Below are 21,840 nucleotides of genomic sequence, written 5' to 3'. Positions count from 1 at the left end.
ATATGAGACCTGTTTTTGCAAAGTAACAAAGGCCTTATCTTATTATGACACTTATTCTATTTTCAGTCCACTTCCTAACAATTTCTAATTCTCAGACATCCTTTCATATGGCCACTGTACCCTAAGGTAGCATTTTCGGGGCCAGCTCCATTTTGTACTGAGATAAGTATCTTATGCCAGTACAGGGGAGTCATTATGATTGCTCTTACAAATTTTAAAAATGTTCTTCTGTGTTAAGTTTTTATTTGCCATCTTGTTGTTCCATTAATTTCTGAATGATTATATTGTTTTATTCTTTATACTAACTGCCTTGGGAGCTTTTATACAGTATGCTGAAGATATGTATCCAGAACAAGTCGAATGAATAAGCTAAACAATTCTGTTAAAAGCTCACATTTGATCTACTCCAAAAAAAGTCAACAATTCCACACTTGAATTATTCCAGAGTTCTCCCTTGAATATCAACTGTTCTTAATTTCTTCCTTAATTAATGTTTAATTAATTATTTAATTAGTGTCTGTCACCATGAAAATGGGTGCTTATAATTGTGATTCTCTGCAATCTCTGTTTTCACTGTATTACCTGTAACACCTCTGTGATCAAAAGGGCCAGCCTACCTGACAATTTCTCTGTCTTGCTATATTAATTTTTTACAGTGGTACATACAGGTGAGATAAATGACCACTTTGTTACTAGATTTTTATACTGTTCTTATTCTGAGTTTTAATATATTTGATTAATGCTTTTTGAATATTGTAATAATTTATTATTTGACTTTTAATTTTCTTTTAAATACTGTATGCAGCCTTGGATCCTTCAGGAGAAGTGTGGCAAATAAATATTTTAAATAAATAAATAAAATTAAATAAGGCATTAGTCCCATTCATCATGCCTAAAGAGAGATATAAATCCATGCAGCCAGTGAAAGTCTTGAGCATAATGACCCACCTCCACATGCCAGTCTTAGCCTCTCCGCTCTTTATGATCTCCTACCATTCTCATCACACTACAGTGGTGCCCCGCATTATGATGACCCCGCAGAATGACAAAATCGCATGATGATGACTTTTTTGCGATCGCTATAGCAATCACAAAACGATGTTTCCTATGGGTTTTTTTCACTGGACGTCGATTAGGTCCTTGCTTCATAAACCGTTTGTTCGCAAAACAACAATTTTTCTGGCTCCGCAAAATGGCTGCCCTGTCTCTTCTGGACCCATGCTTCACAGGGCAGCCTTTTTAACAGCTGATCGCGGCTCAGAAAATGGCTTCCCCTATGGGCGATCTTCGCTGGATGATGAGGTAATTTCCCCATTGGAACGCATTCAATGGGTTTCAATGCATTTCAATGGGGAATTCTTTTTTGCATGATGACGATTTCGCTTAACAGCGATTTTCCTGGAATAGATTATCGTCGTCATGCGGGGCACCACTGTATCTAATGGTAGGATCAGTTGCAAACTCCCTGTGTGCAATGGGAAAGTTGGAATGGAGCTCCTACATGCATTTGGCAAAATATCCATTTACAAAAACTTCATTGTGACTGGGAATCTGAATAAAAAGCAGAATTCTGGATAGTGCAGCACCTTCTGTATTCTGCATGGCAAGGTCACAAGTGGAGTAGGCAGACACTGGGGGAAAGAATTCATTATTCTTATAGGGACTGGAATTCCCTGTTCAAGCACCACAAACAAAATCCTGGTAATCATTGACATTGATTCTGCCAAACTCGCTTACTAGGAATCGAAATGAGCCTCACTGAGCTTGGTCAGGGTTACTTCTAAATACATATGCTTGGGATTGTACTAACAGATCTGAAATGTATTCCTTTTATAAAGAGAAAATCATTGCATAAGCTGCAGAATGAAAAAGACTATGGCACCTAATTTACTCCGAATTTTCTCTGAAAGGTAATTTCCAGAAATATTTTACCTACTCATAGGCTATTCTCCTGTTTTAGTTTTCTGATTTATGAAGCTGTTTTACATAATCTGAGCAGGTGGTTTAATTTATTCATTCACACAAATATGAAAAATAAATATAGCATGGCTCCATCCAGTATTTTGTGATGCTCAGCTTAACTAACTTCTTCACCTATCTTCTCTGCAGTTGAATTACCCAAGAAGAGAAAGAAGAAAATAGCCAATATGGTAGTAAGATATCACCACTGAAAGAGGGAAAATAAATAGCCAAGATGGACCAATACCTTCTTCTTGGCCTGTAGTAGTTCCTGGTAGGCACTGGATCGTAGAAAACGTGGATAAGAATCACTTTTCATCAATTTGTAGATGTGCTCCTACGATATTTAAAAAATAGAAAGCAGATAACAGGACCCACAAAAAGAAAGACTGAAGATTTCCACATTAATACTAATTTCATCCATTCATTAATTCAACAGACCTCACTTGGGAAGGAACATCTTCATCTTTAAAAACAAAGGCAAGAAGTCTGTGCTAGGTAAAACTGCAGAGCAAACTTGTTAAAAAAGAAATATTTCCAATTATTTCCTTTTTCCAATACTGTAATTATGACTAAGCTGCATTACAATTGCAACTGAAGCAATGATCTCACTTCTTCTACAGCACAATGTTGAGGTGCAGTTTCATTATTTTTCTTTTATGGTTGTGTAGTCTCATTAAATGGTGGTGGAGTAGAAGGAATAGAAATGAAGAAGCAAACTCGAATCCTTCCCATGTGACTGAACAAAAAGCCTTAAGCTCTTTTAAGCAAGGAACTAAAAGTAACAGTACTAAAGTAAGGCAGTAAAATTTGGTAAAAGGAAAGTAAAATTATTGTGCAGTTGGAACAATAAAAGTGACTAATTACTCTTCTGAGCCTGGGAATTGTAGCTCCATTGGTCTGTAAAACTCTGTCTAAAGACAACATCCCCTTGCATTCTTTAAGTGATGCTGCTGTTTAATTAGTTACTCTAATAGAAAAGAGCTACCAAAAGTAACAACAAAACATCATTTTTAAAAACCAAAACTGCAATATTAAGAACATCTCTAAGGACAAATAAATACAGAAAGCCATCTAGTGGCAGGAACAGAAGTTAGTGTTTGACTGTTTCTTACATTTTAGGAGTCTGAAACCTTCTTAGTGTCCTGTGTATCAAAATTAGAACTGCTTCCAGAAGAATGCTTGGTCAATAAATAGTCAGGATAGTAAGAAGCAGACAGCTGCAGCCAAAGATCATGTTAAATATTCTGTATATCCAGCTACCCATTAACAGTATGGCAGAGCACAAGGGCTAGGATCCAGTGGCGCATCTGAGATATTGCCAATTTCAGACTAAATCCAATAGATTTAACTTTTCCCCCCTCTCATCCCTGCCAGCTCTCCACATCACTTGAGAACTGGATCCATAGGGCTTCTCGGATCTCCAGTGTTGGATTCTTCTGTTCTACTAGCTGAGGACCTACCACCACTGGATCCTACCCCTTGTGCTCTACCATTTTGTCTAGTGATTAACTACTGTCTAATGATTAACTACTCTTAACTCTTTAACACTATTAAAAAGCATTTTTTCATCTGTGGATCAAGACAGTGGATAAGTACAGAATTCAGAAAGGCAGGCAAGAGTATATAGACCAAACTATATGCTATTGCTCAGTCTCAGGCCAACAGTGCTATAAACCTCAAGTGCACCTGCACCACTGCAGGCTGTCTACCCATAGAGTGGGACATCTTGCAGGTACAAGCTACAAATGTCTTGGATTAAGACTGGTATCGTCTTATCAGCTCTTATTATTGGCTACCCAATAATACCTTTAAATAAATAAATAAATATATTTATTTATTTATTTAAAGGTAAAGGTTCTCATTGACAATGAAGCTCAGTCATGTCTGACACTAGGAGCCAGTGCTCATCCTCATTTATAAGCCAAAGAGCCAGTGTTTGTCCATGGACACTTTCCATGGTCAACATGGCCAGCATGACTAGACACAAAATGCTGTTATCTTCCTACTCTATTTGAAATGAAGGAAATGATGAGTTGTCACTGTGATCAATGGTCTTTTGTGTGCAGTGATCACTGGTCCTTGTGGCTGGGTAGAGTTCATTGACCATTTTCAGGCTGTATTTTTCAGTGATGAAAAATCATCTCACCCCCTTATCACAACAATACACCCACAAAAAACACACTGGTCACCAGAATCACCCAATCTCCTGTAAAGGACAAAAGCTGATCCCACAGCTATAAATACTCAACTATCCCCCAAACTGCACCAGAGCACAGACAGAGTTTTGACTCCTGTCCTCTGAAGATGCTGGCCACAGAGACTGGCGAAACGTTAGGAAGAAAAACCTTAAGAACATGGCCAAACAGCCTGAAAAACCCACAACAACCATTAGATCCCGGCCGTGAAAGCCTTCGCGAATACTTTATAAGTTAACATTAGCATCTTGAATTTGGCCTGAAAGCATATCATCCACCAATCAGTCTTCATAATTTCTTCTTGTGAGAAAAAAAGTAATGGACAAAACAATTAATGACATTGAACTGAAGGATGAAGGCAGTTAAGATGGACACATGTTTTTTAAAAATGTAGGTGGTGGGGGAAACGGAAATGGACTGAAGAAGCAACAGGTTTTCACTGATAGGTGTCTCTGTAGCCAGCAGCATACAAACAAATTCTGCTAACCTGAGCATCGCCAAATGTATGCCGCCCTGGTTCCTTCACATTTTGTGTTGTTTTGTCATAACTTTTTGAATCTAGGTTAATGGCACTCGGTGCTCCTGGGGCAAGAAATTCTTGCCAGATTTCTTGTACTCTGGCAGGGACTTCCCGCATTGGTCTCTTTTTCAAATCTTCTACTGCTAACCAGAACCTGTAAAGGGAAATGTGCAAATATCAGTTATGGGATTTAATGTTAGTATCCTTAGCTTCAGTGGACCTTCTATAAATTCAGATGAGGCCTGAGCCATTTAACATTTTGAGGTCCTCTCATTGTTTAGGGAGCCTTTAAAAAGATTAAAATGGGTTGGGTGTCTCAACCTGTAGTGGAAGCAGCAGCATCTGCTAGGCAAAGCCCTTACAAATTATGACTCATTGGACTATTTAAGTCAAGTTGATTAGACATGTTTGATTAATCATGAAAACTGTGCATGAAAATACAATACAGTATAACCAGGACAAGTAGATGTTTGACCATCTCTGCTACATAATATGGACAGGATTTTAAATTAAATAAACCAGCTCAGCAGGAGCTTCTGAAGGTTGGGGTGATGCTCTAGTAAGCAATGTATAAGAACTTGAGGAATAGAACTTAATAGGGACTAATATAAATCACCCTAACCCTAACCAAATACATAGAAATGTACTCCCAAGGTAGCTGTGACTTCAATGGACAAAAAAAATATCCTACCTTAAATTCTCTGAGCTGAATTCAGATTCCAAGAATTTGAGGAACTGCTCTCTTCCTACGGGGTCTTTCAGGGCTTCATCCATGCTAAACCCCCATCGCTTTACTCTTTGCTGATTTGGCTCTTTGCTGAAAAGTGGGATAAGGTGTTTACACACATAGCAAAGACTAAAGGTTCACAGAAGTGACTTAGTCAGTTACATGCTTCATAAATTTCCATCCTCAGTTTGCCATTAACCAAAGTAGTATTTTATAATAAATTGTGTCAAATGAGTGGGTGAAGTTACAGCATCAGGTGGCATATGAGACTTCCAAGTGTATTTTTTGCAGTCCTAAGACCCTACACTGGCCCCTTTTCTTTAAAAAGAAAAATAGGCACTCCTGAAGGCTCCAGGAACAGCAAATCATACCAATTCACAGCACCATTTAACATTTAAAACACAACACATTTTTTCAAAGCTAGAAATGAACCTACAATCTGCAGTTTTGAACCCAGGGGTGGGCTTAAAATCACTTCTGGTTCTGTATCTCACTGACCCCACATCCAGTCTGTCTGTCTTCTAGAAGGTCCTGAGCACACAAGGTTTGCCCTCAAACCCACCAAAATTGAGCACCCCTAGTCAAGGGACAGATTCAAACATGACACTTTCCCCCCCTTTCAGCTGTTCACCATCAGAGGTGAACATTTATTTCATGCTTCCATTTATTTTGTGGAAGATGGTGTATGCTGTGTGAGGTGGATGACAAGGTATTAGTTCTATGGACAAAGGGGTCAAATCATTGGTCCTTGTACGTCAGAATACATATGTAAGTACTGTCTGGAATCTATGCTGTCTAGCAATATCACTACAGGGTTTTGGTGGCAGTCTTTTCCAGCCCTAACCTGAAGGTGTGGGGGATCTGATGTATGCTCTGCTACTAAATAATGGTCCTTCCTAATTTACCATGATGTATAAAATAGTAGTAAACTCACATGTCAGAGCTGCCTCTGAAGAGCAGGCAGATGACTAGTATTTGTTTCTTTGTTTATATGCTGCCGTTCTCCCCATAGGGGAACCAAGGCAGCCCTCAGCAATTAAAATCACGCTATTAGAGTACTTGTTCTCTTTGGAATTAAAAGAGTGATGGTTCATAAAGCAGAAATCTGTCTATTTCAGCATCTTAGCAAAAGAACATGCTCCTTTCAGTTTCAGGGCTGCTGTACTAGGTTAGAAGTACACTCCCGTAGCTAAATGTGGTTCCATGGAATCTGCTTTTCATCTCACCTCCTGTCCTTGCCCCTGTCTGGTTTTACTCTGACAGCTTTCTGACTAATTGTAAGCATAGTAGCAGCATCTGATGGGTAGAAGGCAGTGCTGTCTGCTGGGGAAGTATGGCCAGCACTTTAATTTCAAATTAATTATTTTTTAATTGAAAAGTATATTGTGTTTTTAACTTTGTATTTTAATTAGTGTGAGCCAACTCAGGTTCCTTTATAGGAGAAAGGTGACATATAAATTACATAAATAAATACAAATCAATACATTTGAATTTCCCCCACTTTGATTCCCCTTTATTGGGAGAGGAGGAGAGATCTAGAATGAGTTAAACAAGAATTAAACTTGAAATATATATACTGTATATTTTTGGTCTGTATTGGTTCAATTGCCCATTTAGAACCTGAATGTACAAATTAAGATTTACTGAGTAAATATCATTTATGCAAAACTAAAACATAGGTCCAAAATTATATACAACATACCTTACTTCTGCTTCCCAGAAAGTAGTATCATCTGACAACCAAGGATTAGAAGGGTCAGGTGGCACCAGAAATGGGTCATATTCCAAATACTGCTCAGTATAAGCTATTAGACTAGAAAAACAAAATTTCCTTCTAATGAATTGTAATGTGAATTTTCTTATATATGTCTTACATTTTTTAATATTTTTCTTGTGATGCGACTTTTCTTATACTATATTAATGTTAAGCCTCTGTCTTCAGAAGGCCTAAGTATTTGATGACACAGGCAGTATGTTCAAGTCTGCCGCTAAATTGCTTTTAAAAAAAGACAGAACACACTGCCTTATTGGGAAAAAGTGGGCAATAATTGTTCTTATCTTTGTTACAGCAGAAATAGAATTAGTTCAGCATAGAACAACCAGGGCCAAGCACCCAGTAACTTGATTGCTGGTCAATACAACCAGCCGGATCTTTTGCTTGGTAGCCCATAAAATGATAGGTGTAGAGCACCCCTAAGGTGCAAGACCAATGAGTACCTCTGCCATCTCTTTTGAAGACCAAAGTGTCTCCCCCAAACAGGACCTGGTCATGCTGGCCTTCACCTCAAGACCCCGTAACATAGAATAGGACTCACTAACCCTGGATCTAGTCTTATGCATGAAACCACCGAACCAACAAAACCAGGATGAAAGGATCCATGTCTATAAGAAAGCTCACAAGTATACAAATGTAGTCCAGTGCTGCCTTATATATCAATTCAGCAATTTAAACCCAATTATTCCCAGGTTCCTCAGGGGATAGGAAGGTAGCTGACACTTTTCCTTTAAAGTCTCAGCACTAACTAAATGAGAGAACACCAGAGAGCTGCTTTAATACTTCCCTAGCTGACCTGAGTGATATGTGCCCCACCCTTGTCCACTTGGGAAAGTCCCACCTTCAGTGGGGGTAGGTTTCAAGTAGATTGTGGTTAGCAAAGCTCCCATGTACTGTAATACATATTTTTGAATACTGTACTCTAAGATGCTCAAGATTTATCAACAAAGAACTTTATAATATTTGCAGCAAGAAATGCCCAATGTTCAAGATGGATGCAGAAGACAAAGAAGCACTAGAGATCATATTACGAATATACAATGGCTATTGGAACATAACAAACAATTTCAGAAGAAACTCAGTATGTGCATTATCGATTTCAGCAAAGCCTTTGTGTGGATCAAAAAAAGTTGACAATCCATCCTTCTAAAAGAAATGGTTGTTCTTCAACATTTGATTGTCCAGGTGCATAATATATACTCTGAATAAGAAGCTACTAATAAAATAGGAGAAGATTCAGAATGGTTTCCTGCAAGCAAAGGTGTCAGGCAACAGTATATTTTATCTCCTCTTGTTCAATCTGCATGCAGAATATATCATATGGAAAGTTGGATCCATTTCAGATGGAGGAATGAAAACAGATGGGAGAAATATCAATTATTTTAGATATCCTGATGACACCATCTTACTGGCAGAAAGCAGCAATGATCTGAAACTACTCCAGATGAAGCTGAAAGATGAAAGTGCAAAGAAGGGCTGCAGATGAACATTGAGAGACAAAAAAAATCATTGCTATGGAAGAACTATACTACTTTAATGTTGACAATTAAGAAATTAAAATTGTCAGAGTTTTTTTATACATTTGTTCAAACAACAGTCCAAATGGAGACTTCAGCCAAGAAATCAGAAGAAAATGAGACTACGAAAGGCAACTAGAAAGGGAACAAAATCCTCCAATGTAAATATGTACCACTGGAGAGCAAAGTAAAGATAATCTATACCAGTGGTTCCCAACCTTGGATCCCCAGATGTTCTTAGACTAAAACTCCCAGAAGCCTTCACCACTAGCTCTGTTGGCTAGGATTTTTGGGAGTTGTAGTCCTTCTGGTCTATACTATGGTGTTTACAGATGTGAAAGTTGGCCCATGAAGGAAGTTGACAGGAATAAAATCATTTCATCTGAAATGTGGTATTAGAAGACAGCTTTCTGAATACAACAGAACTCCAGAAAGACATCTTTCTGGATGTCAGAACAATCAAACCAGAACTTTCCCTAAAAACAAAAATGACTCAACTGTGAATATTGTATTTGGGGAGAGAAGACTCGATGAAAAAGTAAAAACTCTGAGAAAAGTGGAAGGCAGCAGGAAAATAGGCAGACCAAGAATGGAGTGGCTTGAATCCATTGACAAAGCCATGATCTTGAATCTGCAAGAATCGAGCAAGGCTATAGGTTATGTCGGAGGTCACTCATAGGGTTGGATGTGATTTGATGACACATAGCAACAACAAATTTAGGATGATGTGTGCTTCATCTGTAATTTCCCCCCTCCCAGAAAGCTAGTTAAAAAGTCCAATACAACCTTACAAAGTGCTTAGTATAACATGGTAACATACATACCTTTCTGCAACCTTTGACATTTTTAACCGATGTCTGTCTAGCTGTATTTGCCAATATTTTATCTACAAATTGTAAAAACAGAATGCTGAGATTAGGAAGCTAATGTTTGACTGAATTTTCAGGCACTCTTAATGTTTAAATAAATACATTTTAATTTTTATCTAAGAAAAATGGGACTGCTTTCTATGAGCTGCATACTAAGTTGTGATAAATTTCCCAGCTTTCTCCTTCTTTCTGACTCCTCTGCATTCTCATTCTGCAGACACCCCTTATTGCACACACCTGTCCTAAAATGGATGGTGAAAATGGTATATGGGACAAGCTGGATGTGCCTTCTGAATGTGTTCATGTTAGATGTGGCTCATATTAGATCTAGATTCCCAAAAGTTGTGATGGAAAGAAATACACTGCCTAGTTGTGATATTTTTAAATCAATGTGGTGATCTCAAAATGATGTGTAATATTTGCATTTAATTGTGCAGAATGGGTTTGGCTCAATTCGTTCTGATAAACTGGTGAATCACTAAATCAAACAATAATATAACTATGGCACCACAAACCTCTTCATGCAATTCTTCTTCTGTAGGCGGTTTAGCTTCTGGTATGGGTGTGTGTGTGGGACTGTGACTTCGAATATCATTCTGTAATCCATAGACAGACTGTCAACAAAACAGAAATAAAGGAATTAATATGTTTTCAGTGTTTTCATATGTATAGACACATGAGCTATGATATAATTGTGTACCTGCCTGTGCACTATAGAAGGAAAACTTGCATTCAAATGTAACAAATAAATATATCCCTTTATCTAGAAATTTTAATGTATGAAATTTACAATATTTGCGAGTTATCACCTCTCTTTTTCAATATTTGAAAATTTCATGTAATATAATAATTGTATTAAGTTGTACATGTACTGACAAAAGCATACTCTAATGCTCTCTTTCATGGTGGAATAACTTGCTCTAACGCAGTGGTCCCCAACCTTGGGCCTCCAGATGTTCTTGGACTTCAACTCCCAGAAATCCTGGCCAGCAGAGGTGGTGGTGAAGGCTTCTGGGAGGTGTAGTCCAAGAACATCTGGAGGCCCAAGGTTGGGGACCACTGCTCTAACGTACATGTATGCCGAATGATAAGATCCTAACCACACATGATAAAGTAACCATGCTTGGAAATACCATTTTAGCCCTAACTTGTTGGAATTTTCATGGCCCTTCACTTTAAACACAGTTGTAAAGCTATGTGGCAGAATGTATAGTCAGTCGGTCTTCTGTATTTTCCTTCTGTTAACGACAGAACTCCATAGCAGATCTCCCTAATTTTATCATGGTTTCATCATTACTCAGAAGGCTTTCTTAGTAGTTTGCAGAGTTCCCAGCTAAACTGGGCCCTCTTGTCTTTTTTTATATAAACAGAAAATGATCGTTAGCAGTTAAACTGGGCTGATACAAAAGAAGATTATGATCCTGAAAGTCTGCCTTTAAAAAAAGAAATTCTAACTCCTTTAACACTTCTCTGTTTTAATTAATCTGTCTACTCTTTTTAACTTGCAGTTGTTATATTCATTTTATTTTTAGCCCCATTAAGTCCCATTTTGGAGGAATACAGAGAAGAATAATTTTATAAATAAAAATATATTAACATTTTATTAGAGGTCACTGTACTGAAAATAAGTAAGGATGGCCCATAAATCTTATAGGCTAACAAAAGGAACAAAAATGTAATAGTGCTCTAAATGAATTGCTATGTGTACATGCCTTCAAATTATGCCAGACATTTGACATATGACTAATTTTTGGCATAATTCTTTATGTACTAGAGCCAATAAAGAATTACAATTTAGTTTCGACTGGCTAAATCTTAATATTTCTGCTTCACTTGAGTACAGCTTGGACTGCTATTCTTTAATTCAGATATGTAGAATACACTGAAATTCTAAGCCAGTGACAAAAGCATAAAACTTAACTGTCACAGGTGCCACAAATTTTTAATTCTTATTTTGGAATGAGTTTTATATAAGATTGCAACTGATAAGAATTATTTACCAGATTTATGTTAGCATGTTGATTTGGACTTAAACTTCAATTCAATTCTAAATAGTGCTTGAATATTGTCTTCCTTTGACGACTTGTTCAAGGATCTATTCTTCTGCCACTTCTGGAACTAACACAGTGAAAGTATATCTTGGGCTTCCAATTTCCACTAGTCTTACAGATTTGGAATCCAGGGAAGCCACTGTTAATGTTCAACAATTAGAAAATAATAGCAGCAGGCAAGCTGCCACAAGGCTACCTAAACTCATTGATTTTAGCAGATGTTAGTACAAGCAAAGCAAGCTATTCAACAACAGCCAAAATCATGTTGAGTGTCATCCACTGATGTAACAGCCAAAATCATGTTGAGTGTCATCCACCATTGGCAGTGGCTTCCTTTTCCAATTTTGGCTACACACAACCTCATTGCATTGTGTGTGACCCATGTATACCCCAAAATAAGAAGAGTTATTATTCATCAGTGGCAATCTGCTGCTTCTGCTGCACAACAAGAATGGCAGGTGCGCAACAGGATTTCAACCCATATAAATATGTGTATGTGTGTGCAAGTGTGTGCAAATAGGTGTTCATGTTTTTGTGAATGCACATCTATTTTTAATAAGCAGAACATGGTTGAGAGTTACAGGTGGAAGAAGAGTCAGCTCAAAGGCAAGCTCTAAACCAGGAACATCTCAAAGTACTTCATTTCCTGAGCTAAGACAGGATCTACCCCATCTCTACAAACAAACTTCAGCACTAGTGGCAGGCTTGCATAGACAAGAGCACTAAGATCACTCTGCCTAATAATTGGGCCAGCCTTGCCCAAACCACGACCTCTGATTGAAATGAGGGAGTATATATTCCTCACAACAGCTATGTCAGTATTTCCCTCAAAGTTAAAGCATCCATTTGGTTAATTCAGAGGAGGGCAAAGTCTGCCCATCTATATGCTGTCTGACTGTGATTCCCATTGGCCAGCATAGCCCATGGTAAGGAACTCTGGGAGTTGCAGTACAACAACTCAGAGGGTCACACTTTGCTTACCCACAAGCTAAACCATGATCAAGATCTAGCGGTTTGCCCTACTTCGCTAAAGAAACAATATTTTCTTTGCAGGAAGAAAGTGAATACCAAAAGAAAAAAAAAAACTTCCTGTTTTACAGGAGTCAGGAGTAAGCGCAGACCCCCTCACTTTTAGAAACACCATCATGACACTTGTAAAATGGTGTGAACAGAATATGTCCGAAAATAGCATGATGTTCCTTTAGCATAAAGAAAGAAAAACATTTATCATACATAGGCTGCAATTCTGTTTGTAGCACAAGTCAAATCATAAATTTTCAGTCAGTTCCTTCCTTGTAAATGAAGAGTTAGTGCTGCAGTTCTCAGAAGTGCTGTGTCTGTGAACACATCCGCTAGAATTGTGGTGGGGATGCTTTGTTTACCAGGGAGGAATGAACTGAAAAGTTGCAACGTGGCCTTTGCTACCATCAGGATTTCAGCCACAGAATGATAATGAGAAACTACTACCTACCTTTCTCGTTTTATGAGGATTTCTCATTCTTGAAGACTTTTTAATATCCACTTCAGTAGTATTTACACATCCAGGCTAAAAATGAAATAGAATTAAATAAGAACATGTCATTGCTTCAGATGCAGTTTGTTTAGCTAATAAATCTAGTTTTGAGTTAAGAAGGGTTGACTTTAGTCCTTCAGTATGGTTCTTCACTGGCTTCTCCTATTCTTTTTCATTTTGATGCACTGTATAGCTGCTTTACAGTAAAAAAAGTGCCTGCAATCTAATACCAGATGTGAGACCACATGTGACCCTCCAGATATTTAAGTTCAGTCAGCCCCAGTCAACACAGCCAGTAGCCAGGGATGGCAGTAGTACTGGGGACACTGCAAAAGACTATTGTATTCAAGATGCTTTTTATGGTGGCCCAGATAGTGTAGACAGGACATACGTACTATGTTGTGTGTTTATGTACATATAGACATTCACTTGTAAATCTAAAAAATAAAAACTAAAATACTAACTACCATTTAGTAAACCAGTCTCAACGAACTGTCCCAGTAGCTCTGGTTAATTAGGTCCTAAACATCTACTTTTTATTATTATAATTATTTTATTTTATAAAATTATATACTGCCTGATTTAGTGAAATCATTACTTGTGGCGGTTGACATAACCTGAAGCAAAACTATATAATCCAGCCAAAAATAACCAAAAACCACCCCAATAAATAAATAAATAAAACAATGACTAAAAAAGGTGACCCTGTGATAACACCAGAAATAAAAATACTGTAAAACTCTCACAAAATTACAATAAACTAATAAACCACACAAAGTGGATAAATGTAATAACAAACTATAAAAGAGCCTAACTTAATATAGCAGAATATAAGAAATCATTCTCATAAATTATAGAACAAACTGTGCATTTATTATATAATGACATAAATAAATAAAAATAATAATAATAAATCAAATACTGAAGAAATATACAGATTTTGGTTCATTATGTTCACACTGAGCTATTGCCAAAGGCCACATATAGTTTTTGCAAACAAATAATTAAATGAAATCTTCATGTTGCAATTGCTGCTTTCTAAGTTAGTGTTTCCTGGGAGAATTTCTTCACTAACTTATACATACTGTGCAAAAAATGATGCAAAAACATTGGACACATTTTGATTTTGCTTCTGTTTCTCCTCTGTATAACATGAAGTATTAAGGTACAACTAACAGCAGCTGTTTTTTTAATCTTAACCCCCAATCCTTCTTTAAACCCATCACTGAATTTACCAAAGCAGAACTACTTGTGTATGTGTTATGGCAAATCATCCATGAACTGCCCATAATAAGACATGCCCTAAATGCTTTACACTACCTTCTCTTAAGGGAGGGGGAGCAGATTAAAGATCAAAGAAATAATCCATATTAGCTATGCTAAAGATTCTGTTTCACCATGGTAGGAGAGCATGCACATTCATGCTTACCATTCAGATTGATAGCCTCCTTGGAAAAGACTTCAGATAATTGGGGGTCAATCCAGCTACCCCACTAAACTTGCATAACTCCCATTTGTGCAAGCAATAGTGGCTTATCTGAGCTTCTGCAAGAAGGTATCCAGGACCTCCATGCATGAGCATTGTTTTTCATGTTTGTAGAAAGATGGCACAACAGTTTCTACAAACATGAAAAAGGTGCTTGTGCAAATGGTATGGAACAGATGCCATCACAATCCATCGTAATGATGACAGTGATTTTTATTTGCCTACTTGGATTTTAGCTAGTTAGGATTTACATGTCCTCCAAGAACTTCAGAAATTGAGAAGGGAGAGAGGAAGAAAGTATACATGCCCATGCATGTGGGAGTAAATCTGATCTTCAAATCTGCTTGGGCACTCCTGATCAATGTCAGTCCGGTATTTGATGAGGAATGTAGAACTAAAGCATGCCGCTCTGCTTTAAAAACAACCCCCCCTGCCCCCCAAGAAGTATATTAACTCCTAGTGAAACTACCCAGTAATTGTTCCAACAAACAGTAGACTGCTGGCTGAGCCATATTTGCATCGGTTACCTTTACCAAACATGTTTATTGGGGAATGTATTTTTCTGGAGATGTAGGATTCACAAATGTACTTTTCTTCCTCATCAGCTAAGACTACAAAGTACAATTTTTAACAGCAGAAAAAAACAATAAATCATGAATTGTTTCATTGCTGCTTATTTATTATTTGCATCCCTCTAAACATCATCAGAATGATGTCAAAGTGAATTAATTTATTTTACTCTGTAGCACAACACATCATGGAATTTCCAGTGTATAATGTCCCAAGAAATCTGTTATTTACAACCATCTCACTTAGTTTCTACCGCACTACAATGTATTTGTATTCTGTGTATATAAACCTTGACCTGTTATGCACCATGTGTCTGAATATGAAAACTCACACTGAAATAAATACCTTAGCCTTTAAGGTACCACAAATACTTCGGTTTTCAATTTTGCTTTTAATTATACATACAAAGCTTGTGAGGCAGATTAGCATCGATCACTTTTCAGGACCACCTATCTGTGCAAGCTTTTTGGTCTCTGTAACCTTTCAAAAAAGAAAAATGCATTTCTATAGATAACTCAGAGGAATAGAATATTTTAGATGTTGACTTTCTAGCTCAAGATATATCACAATCTACTCTTTGGTCTCTTTCCCTACCCTTTTGGCACCTCACCAAGATCAGAAAATGCAGCTCCATTCTGATGCTGTCAAACTCTGCTCACCATCTGTAGCAGCTTCCTGCTTCATCTACTTTTCTTGGTACATCCAAGCCAAATTCACCCTGGTTTTCTAAAAATCTGGGGTATGTGTTCCAAATGAAGACTCCTCATAGCACCCAACACCTTCTCCTCACACTGAAATATTAATTCGGTAACACAGAAGATTTTTAAAAAATCAAAAGTTAAATGAATAAAATGATAACTGACTCAGTAATTTAATTTTATATCCCTGCTTTTTAATTTTGATGTGCTCCCTTATTAAATAACCCCGTGTCAACCATCTGCTATTGTGATGTGCAAAAAAGTTATTTTCACTTATATTTTTTAAAATGCAATTTGTTTAGGGCAGGGTTTCAACATTAATAATATTTTTGTTACTTGAGACCTCATTTAAAGTTAAATAAGCTGACCAGACTGTTGTTCTAAATACTTCTAGAATATTTCTCAATGGATCCACACCTAAATTGCTACTCAGTAGGCTGTTGTGCATAATGAAGCCTTCCCAGGCTGTGCCACTCCTAGTTTAAATCCAAAATGTTCTGAACGGTATAACCCAACAGCACCACATCTGAGAATAAAGACGGGTTACTTACCTGTAACCATGGTTCTTCAAGTGGTCATCTGTGAATTCACACAAAAAGGGTTAATCCAGCGCCAGCGATGGTCTTCTCGGAATATTCTAGAGCTTGAATAGAAAAGAAACAAAGTTTAAGGTTGCCTGCACTGCGCATGCTCCGCCCGCCCTAGCCTCAGTTCCATTTATCCGCCACAAGTACCTGAACATGAGCTCAACCTGAGCATGGCTTTAATAAACAGTTTAATAAATTCAGTGATGGATAGTGGGGAGGCCGGTGGGACTGTATGAATTCACAGATGACCACTTGAAGAACCATGGTTACAGGTAAGTAACCCGTCTTTCTTCATTGTGGTCTTCTGTGAATGCACACAAAAAGGGTGACTAGCACGCTAACTAACCGGAAGGAGGGCTGTCACTGAAGGACGGATATCAACACCGCTCTCCCGAAACTTGTCTCTCTCTTTGCCCTTAGGTCTAGTCTGTAGTGAGTGATGAAAGTGGAGGCATTAGACCACGTGGCTCTCCTGCAGATGTCAGGTACATCAATACCTCACAGGAGGGCTGTAGAAGATGCCATGGCTCTGGTGGAATGAGCCCTCAGACCTTCAGGTGGGACCTTGTGCAGAAGTTTGTAGGCCAATGAGATGGTAGAGACAAGCCATCTGGAGAGTGTTGAAGACGATGCTGGTAAACCGTTCTTCTTCCCAAAACAACAGAGGAAAAGTCTATTAGAAGACCTAAATTCTTTAGTCCTTGAAACATAAAAAGCAAGTGCCCTTCTGACATCTAAGGTGTGGAGCATGCATTCAGTGTCGGTGGCAGGATTTGAAAACAATGTAGGTAATAACAGGGGCTGATTCAGATGAAAATCAGTAACCACTTTAGGAAGAAAGGAGACATCAGTGTGCAAAACCACCTTGTCCTTGAAGAACTGTAGAAAAGGCTGATTAGCTCTAAGAGCAGCTAGTTCACTAGCCCTTCAAGCAGAAGTAATGGGTACCAAAAACAGGGAATTAAGAGATAAACATTTTAGATCACATGTGGCCATAGGCTCAAACAGTGGACACATAAGGGCATGTAACACTAACTGCAGAGACCACTGAGGTACTGGTGGTTTAACTGGAGGTCTCAAATTTATGAGTCCTTTCCAAAAGGCTTTGACAGTAGGGTGAGAAAAAAGGCAAGAAGCAGCAGAGTCCCGAGGCTGGAAGGAGACAATTCCAGTAATATAAACTTTCAAGGTGGAAACTGATAAACTGAAGTTGAAAAGGTAATGTAGAAACTTCAACAAAGTAGATAAGGAAACTGGGGATGAAACAAGGCCCCTAGATTTCATAAACCTCAGAAAACTTTGCCATTTATACTTGTATAAACGAGATGTAGAAGACTTCTTTGACTTGTCTAGAACCTCTTGGATCTCGTGGATATCCTCCATGCAGTCAAATGAAGCGTGTCCACTTCTGAGTGAAATATCCTCCCCGCATCCTGCGTTAGTAGACCACGAAAACAAGGAAGCTTGACAAAGTCTGCGGCCATCCTCATTAACATTGGAAACCATGGCTGACGAGGCCAGAAAGGTGCTACTGTATAAGAATGGCCTGCACCGACTCCTGGCGAAGCTTCACCAATGTTCTCTGCACCAGAGGAAATGGGGGAAATAGATACAGAAGGCCTACATTCCAACGTACCATGAAAGCATCTCCCACAGAGTCTCTGCCTCATCCGGCTCTGGAGGCGTAGAGGGAGCACTTCTTGTTGTACTGAGTGGCAAACACATCCATCATCGGGGTGCCCCACCGCTGACAAAAGTCCTTGAATACAGTATAGTTCAACTCCCATTCATGTGTTTGCCATTGACGATGACTCAGCTTGTCTGCGAGCTTGTTGTTTTCCGTGGCCACATGTATCACCACCGGAAAGACATGATGCCGATAGCACCATTCCCAAAGCGTCACCGTGAGAAGCAGCAGGGACCTTGAGCGTGTGCCTCCTTGTTTGTTTAGATAATGCATGGCCGTGGTGTTGTCTGTGACTACCTGCACACCATGGCCCTGTACCAGAGGAAAGAAGGCCTTGAACGCTTTCATGATGGCTAAAATCTCCAAATGATTGATGTGGAGATTCCATTCCTGCGCTCGACATTTTTTGTTCCTTGAATCTGAAGTAGAAGACTCCTCTGAATGTGATCTATGTTGACGCCGAGAATTTCGATGGAGGAGAACGACTTCCTTCCTAGGAGATCGACGTTGAGCCTTTGAAATATGCTTAGTTTTGCTAGTGTGTTTTCGCGGAGGCGAACACAGTCTCGAAGCCACCGAAGAAATAGAGTGAGCCCAAGATGCCCGCCCGGTAGACACGGGGCTGTGAGGCGCAGACACCAAGCTTGCAGTGACATTGGCAAGCTGACTCGGTGTCGGGGAAGGAATTCCCGAAGTCTAAGGTGGCTCAATCTGTCTAGGAGGGAGAGAAGCAGTCATCTCCAACAGAGACTCCCTGTCCCGCGATGAATCTTCCAAAAGCGGGGAGGGTAGAGAAGCAGGGGCAGGTGGCAAGTCCTTAATCACTTCTATGTCCTTCACTGTTTTCTTTTTTGCTTGCTTTGCAGACTTTGTGGCTGTAGCCTTGGAAGTGGAAGGTTTTTTTCGAAGCGGCGGGCTTTTTCACAGGCTTCTCCAAAGATTTTCTGGAAGCCTTGGAAACAGGTAACTGAATAAGGCTGCTTTCAGCAGGGTGGTTAGTGGCCGAGGCACGGAGCTCCATAGAGGATGGTTTAGACGAGGCAGTGTCCCAGAGGTGGTACTTCAGACGTTGCTACCGCGCCTTTAGCACAGGCTTGGTAAAAGCCTTACAATGCCTACAATTTTGGGTTAAATGAGCTTCCCCTAGACAGAAAAGGCATTTATCATGTCCGTCCTGAAAGGGGAGCTTCCTGTCACAAACAACGCAACGGCTAAACGGACCAGAGGGGGACACAAGATGGTAGGCAAAAACGAAGTAGGGCCGGTAAAATTGGCAGGAAAAATCCTAAGCAACCAAATTAAAGGGAGAAACCAAGCCAAAGTCCATAAAACGAAGCCAAGACAAGTAGGAGAAAAAACAGAATAGTCAGACAACACGCAGAGGTCGAAATATCCGTAAAAATCCAAAATAGCGAAAAAATACACAGAGCTCAATCTGAGAAGTTCCAACTCGCACGGCGGAGAAATGGAACTGAGGCTAGGGCGGGCGGAGCATGAGCAGTGCAGGCAAACTTAAACTTTGTTTCTTTTCTATTCAAGCTCTAGAATATTCCGAGAAGACCATCGCTGGCGCTGGATTAACCCTTTTTGTGTGCATTCACAGAAGACCACAATGAAGAAACATACCTATTATTATACTTATTGCACTTATTGTTCTTGCTGTTGTTGTTAATGTTGTTACTGCTTTTCTCCCAACAAGCAAACCACTAACACAGTGTTAACAATATAACAACCCATAATAAATATTGGCCTGCTGGCATAGTTCTTTTGATCATCCACTGTTTCTACTGTGGTTGAAATTAAATAAATGTATCTTTAAAAATCAATTTAAATGTTTTTCTTTTGAAAGCAGAACTATACAAATAAATCTATGATGAAAAATAGTTAATCATGTTGAAAATGGATATATTTGGGGCAGTTTCATATTGTGACTCATAGCTACAAGTTAATCTATCCTAACTGCTGATCAACAACCAAACTGTGATCTGCACCAATGTTCCATCTGCTACGATCTCCCATGTAGATCTCTCACGTCCAGACATAACTTTATTACATATGCTGATAAAAATTAGCATGTAATCGGCACAGTCAACTAGATTATCTGAGGAACGTATTATATTCAAAGTAGACCTATTTCATCAAAAGAAAAAGAAAAACCTTTTAAATTGTACACATTGTTGTTAACTATATACTAGCTAATCATATTGCAATAGGTTTTATATTTTTAGTTGTATTTTTGTGTTATACTAATATTTGAATACATCTGCTGGTCAGTGACCGTAATAAAGATCAATCAATCTATATACTAGCAACTATCTAACACATAATTATTTTGAGTGTTAGTTGCTTGCAAAGATTCATTCATTTACATACCACTGGCCGGTGTACATCCCAAAATGCTCTCTCCTGGCTATCAAGGATTTTCCTCTCTATCTTGTCTCTTTTCTTGTCCACTCTGTTGATGGTGAGGTACATATGTAACATAAAGAATGTAAATTGAAATACCTCTTATGATGGTGGAGGACAAATCCAGCAACAAAACGTCAATGGAACTCACTTTGCTTGTGCTTCTGCTTGCATAAAAATAAACTCCCATTTCCGTGCAAATGCTCGCTGTAACCTGGCCAAGCTCTCCTGAAAACATACCACATATTAGCAAGTTTCTAGGATAGCTTTTTAACAACTTCCTGTAGGCTTCTCAGGGCAACTGTTTCACCAGCTGGACATTGTAAAACATTTTCACTGATCTACATTTATATGTTCCTACTGTGTTTTGTGAAAATTGCATGATAATTATAGGCAGCTCTTACTTCTTAGATATTACCTTTAATAATGAAAGAGAAAAGATTTTTGGGAAAACTCTTTGAAAAACCTGATTTTTTTCTAAAATAAATTTATCTGTATCTCTTTTTTTTAAAACAGATCTAAATCCCTATAATTTCCCTTTGCTGATGTAGGAATTTCTGTTACTGGATTTTGGCAGGATGCCTAGGGGCCTTGTTTGCAGAAATGCTCATATCTAAAAACCCTTGAGTCCTTCTTTTCCCCCTCATTCTTTTATGCACACAGGGCTTTCTTTTTTTTTCTCCTGGTCCCAAATAATTGCATGGGAAACAATTTTTGTTTTGTTTTTTGGTAGATGCGAAATCTCTCAGGGCAGAATGGATCCTCCATGTTGACAAATGATAAGCGGGTCAGGATATTAGTTTTTAGACCAGCACACAACTTTTCCCACAGGGCAATCCTGTATCTAAAAACTGCCAACGTAAATGTTTCATTCACATCCTGACTGACTTCCAAGAAAGACTCAGCACTGCTTTGTTTCTCTAGTTTCATAACATGCCAGTGTTTTTCTCAGAAGTAAATCACATATAAATAAACATAACATTTTTAGATCCAGGCAAAACTGATGGGAAAACTTGTAAAATGTAATAATATAATGCAGAAAGCATTCTTGAGAAATTCAGTGTTTAGGCTGATAGAAACTGAAAACAGAAGTTGGCATATTCATTTCCAGCCACATTCATACACAGACCTCTCTGGAAGTAAACTCAAATGAAAATAATGAGGCTCACTTTTGAGTAAAGCATGCATGGCATTACATGCTTCTTTCTGGTTATGACAATGTGCTAAGTGATTTTAAAAAAACAACCCAAAAATCTGACATCAAATTGGTGTTCAAAA

General features: G+C 38.5%; 1 protein-coding gene across 7 annotated transcripts in view; it reads right to left on the bottom strand.

Annotated features, from left to right (window-relative positions):
• RGS7 (regulator of G protein signaling 7) overlaps positions 1-21,840 on the bottom strand; it is a 206,945-nt gene that overhangs the window by 10,035 nt on the left and 175,070 nt on the right. For all 7 annotated transcript variants that reach the window (XM_078383119.1, XM_020787368.3, XM_020787383.3 and 4 more), the window contains exons 8-16: positions 20,714-20,790; positions 20,530-20,611; positions 13,087-13,161; positions 10,080-10,178; positions 9,520-9,581; positions 7,107-7,217; positions 5,369-5,494; positions 4,645-4,831; positions 2,207-2,296 (exon numbers count right to left, since the gene is read on the bottom strand). In XM_078383119.1, the coding sequence (XP_078239245.1) occupies positions 2,207-2,296; positions 4,645-4,831; positions 5,369-5,494; positions 7,107-7,217; positions 9,520-9,581; positions 10,080-10,178; positions 13,087-13,161; positions 20,530-20,611; positions 20,714-20,790 (909 nt within the window). The remainder of the gene's footprint in view (positions 1-2,206; positions 2,297-4,644; positions 4,832-5,368; positions 5,495-7,106; positions 7,218-9,519; positions 9,582-10,079; positions 10,179-13,086; positions 13,162-20,529; positions 20,612-20,713; positions 20,791-21,840) is intronic.

Source organism: Pogona vitticeps, chromosome 1 (genome assembly GCF_051106095.1).
Source record: "Pogona vitticeps strain Pit_001003342236 chromosome 1, PviZW2.1, whole genome shotgun sequence".
NCBI classification, from domain to species: Eukaryota; Metazoa; Chordata; class Lepidosauria; order Squamata; family Agamidae; genus Pogona; species Pogona vitticeps.
The sequence above is the reverse complement of the archived record's forward strand: the minus strand, read 5'-3'. Positions and strand labels throughout refer to the sequence as shown.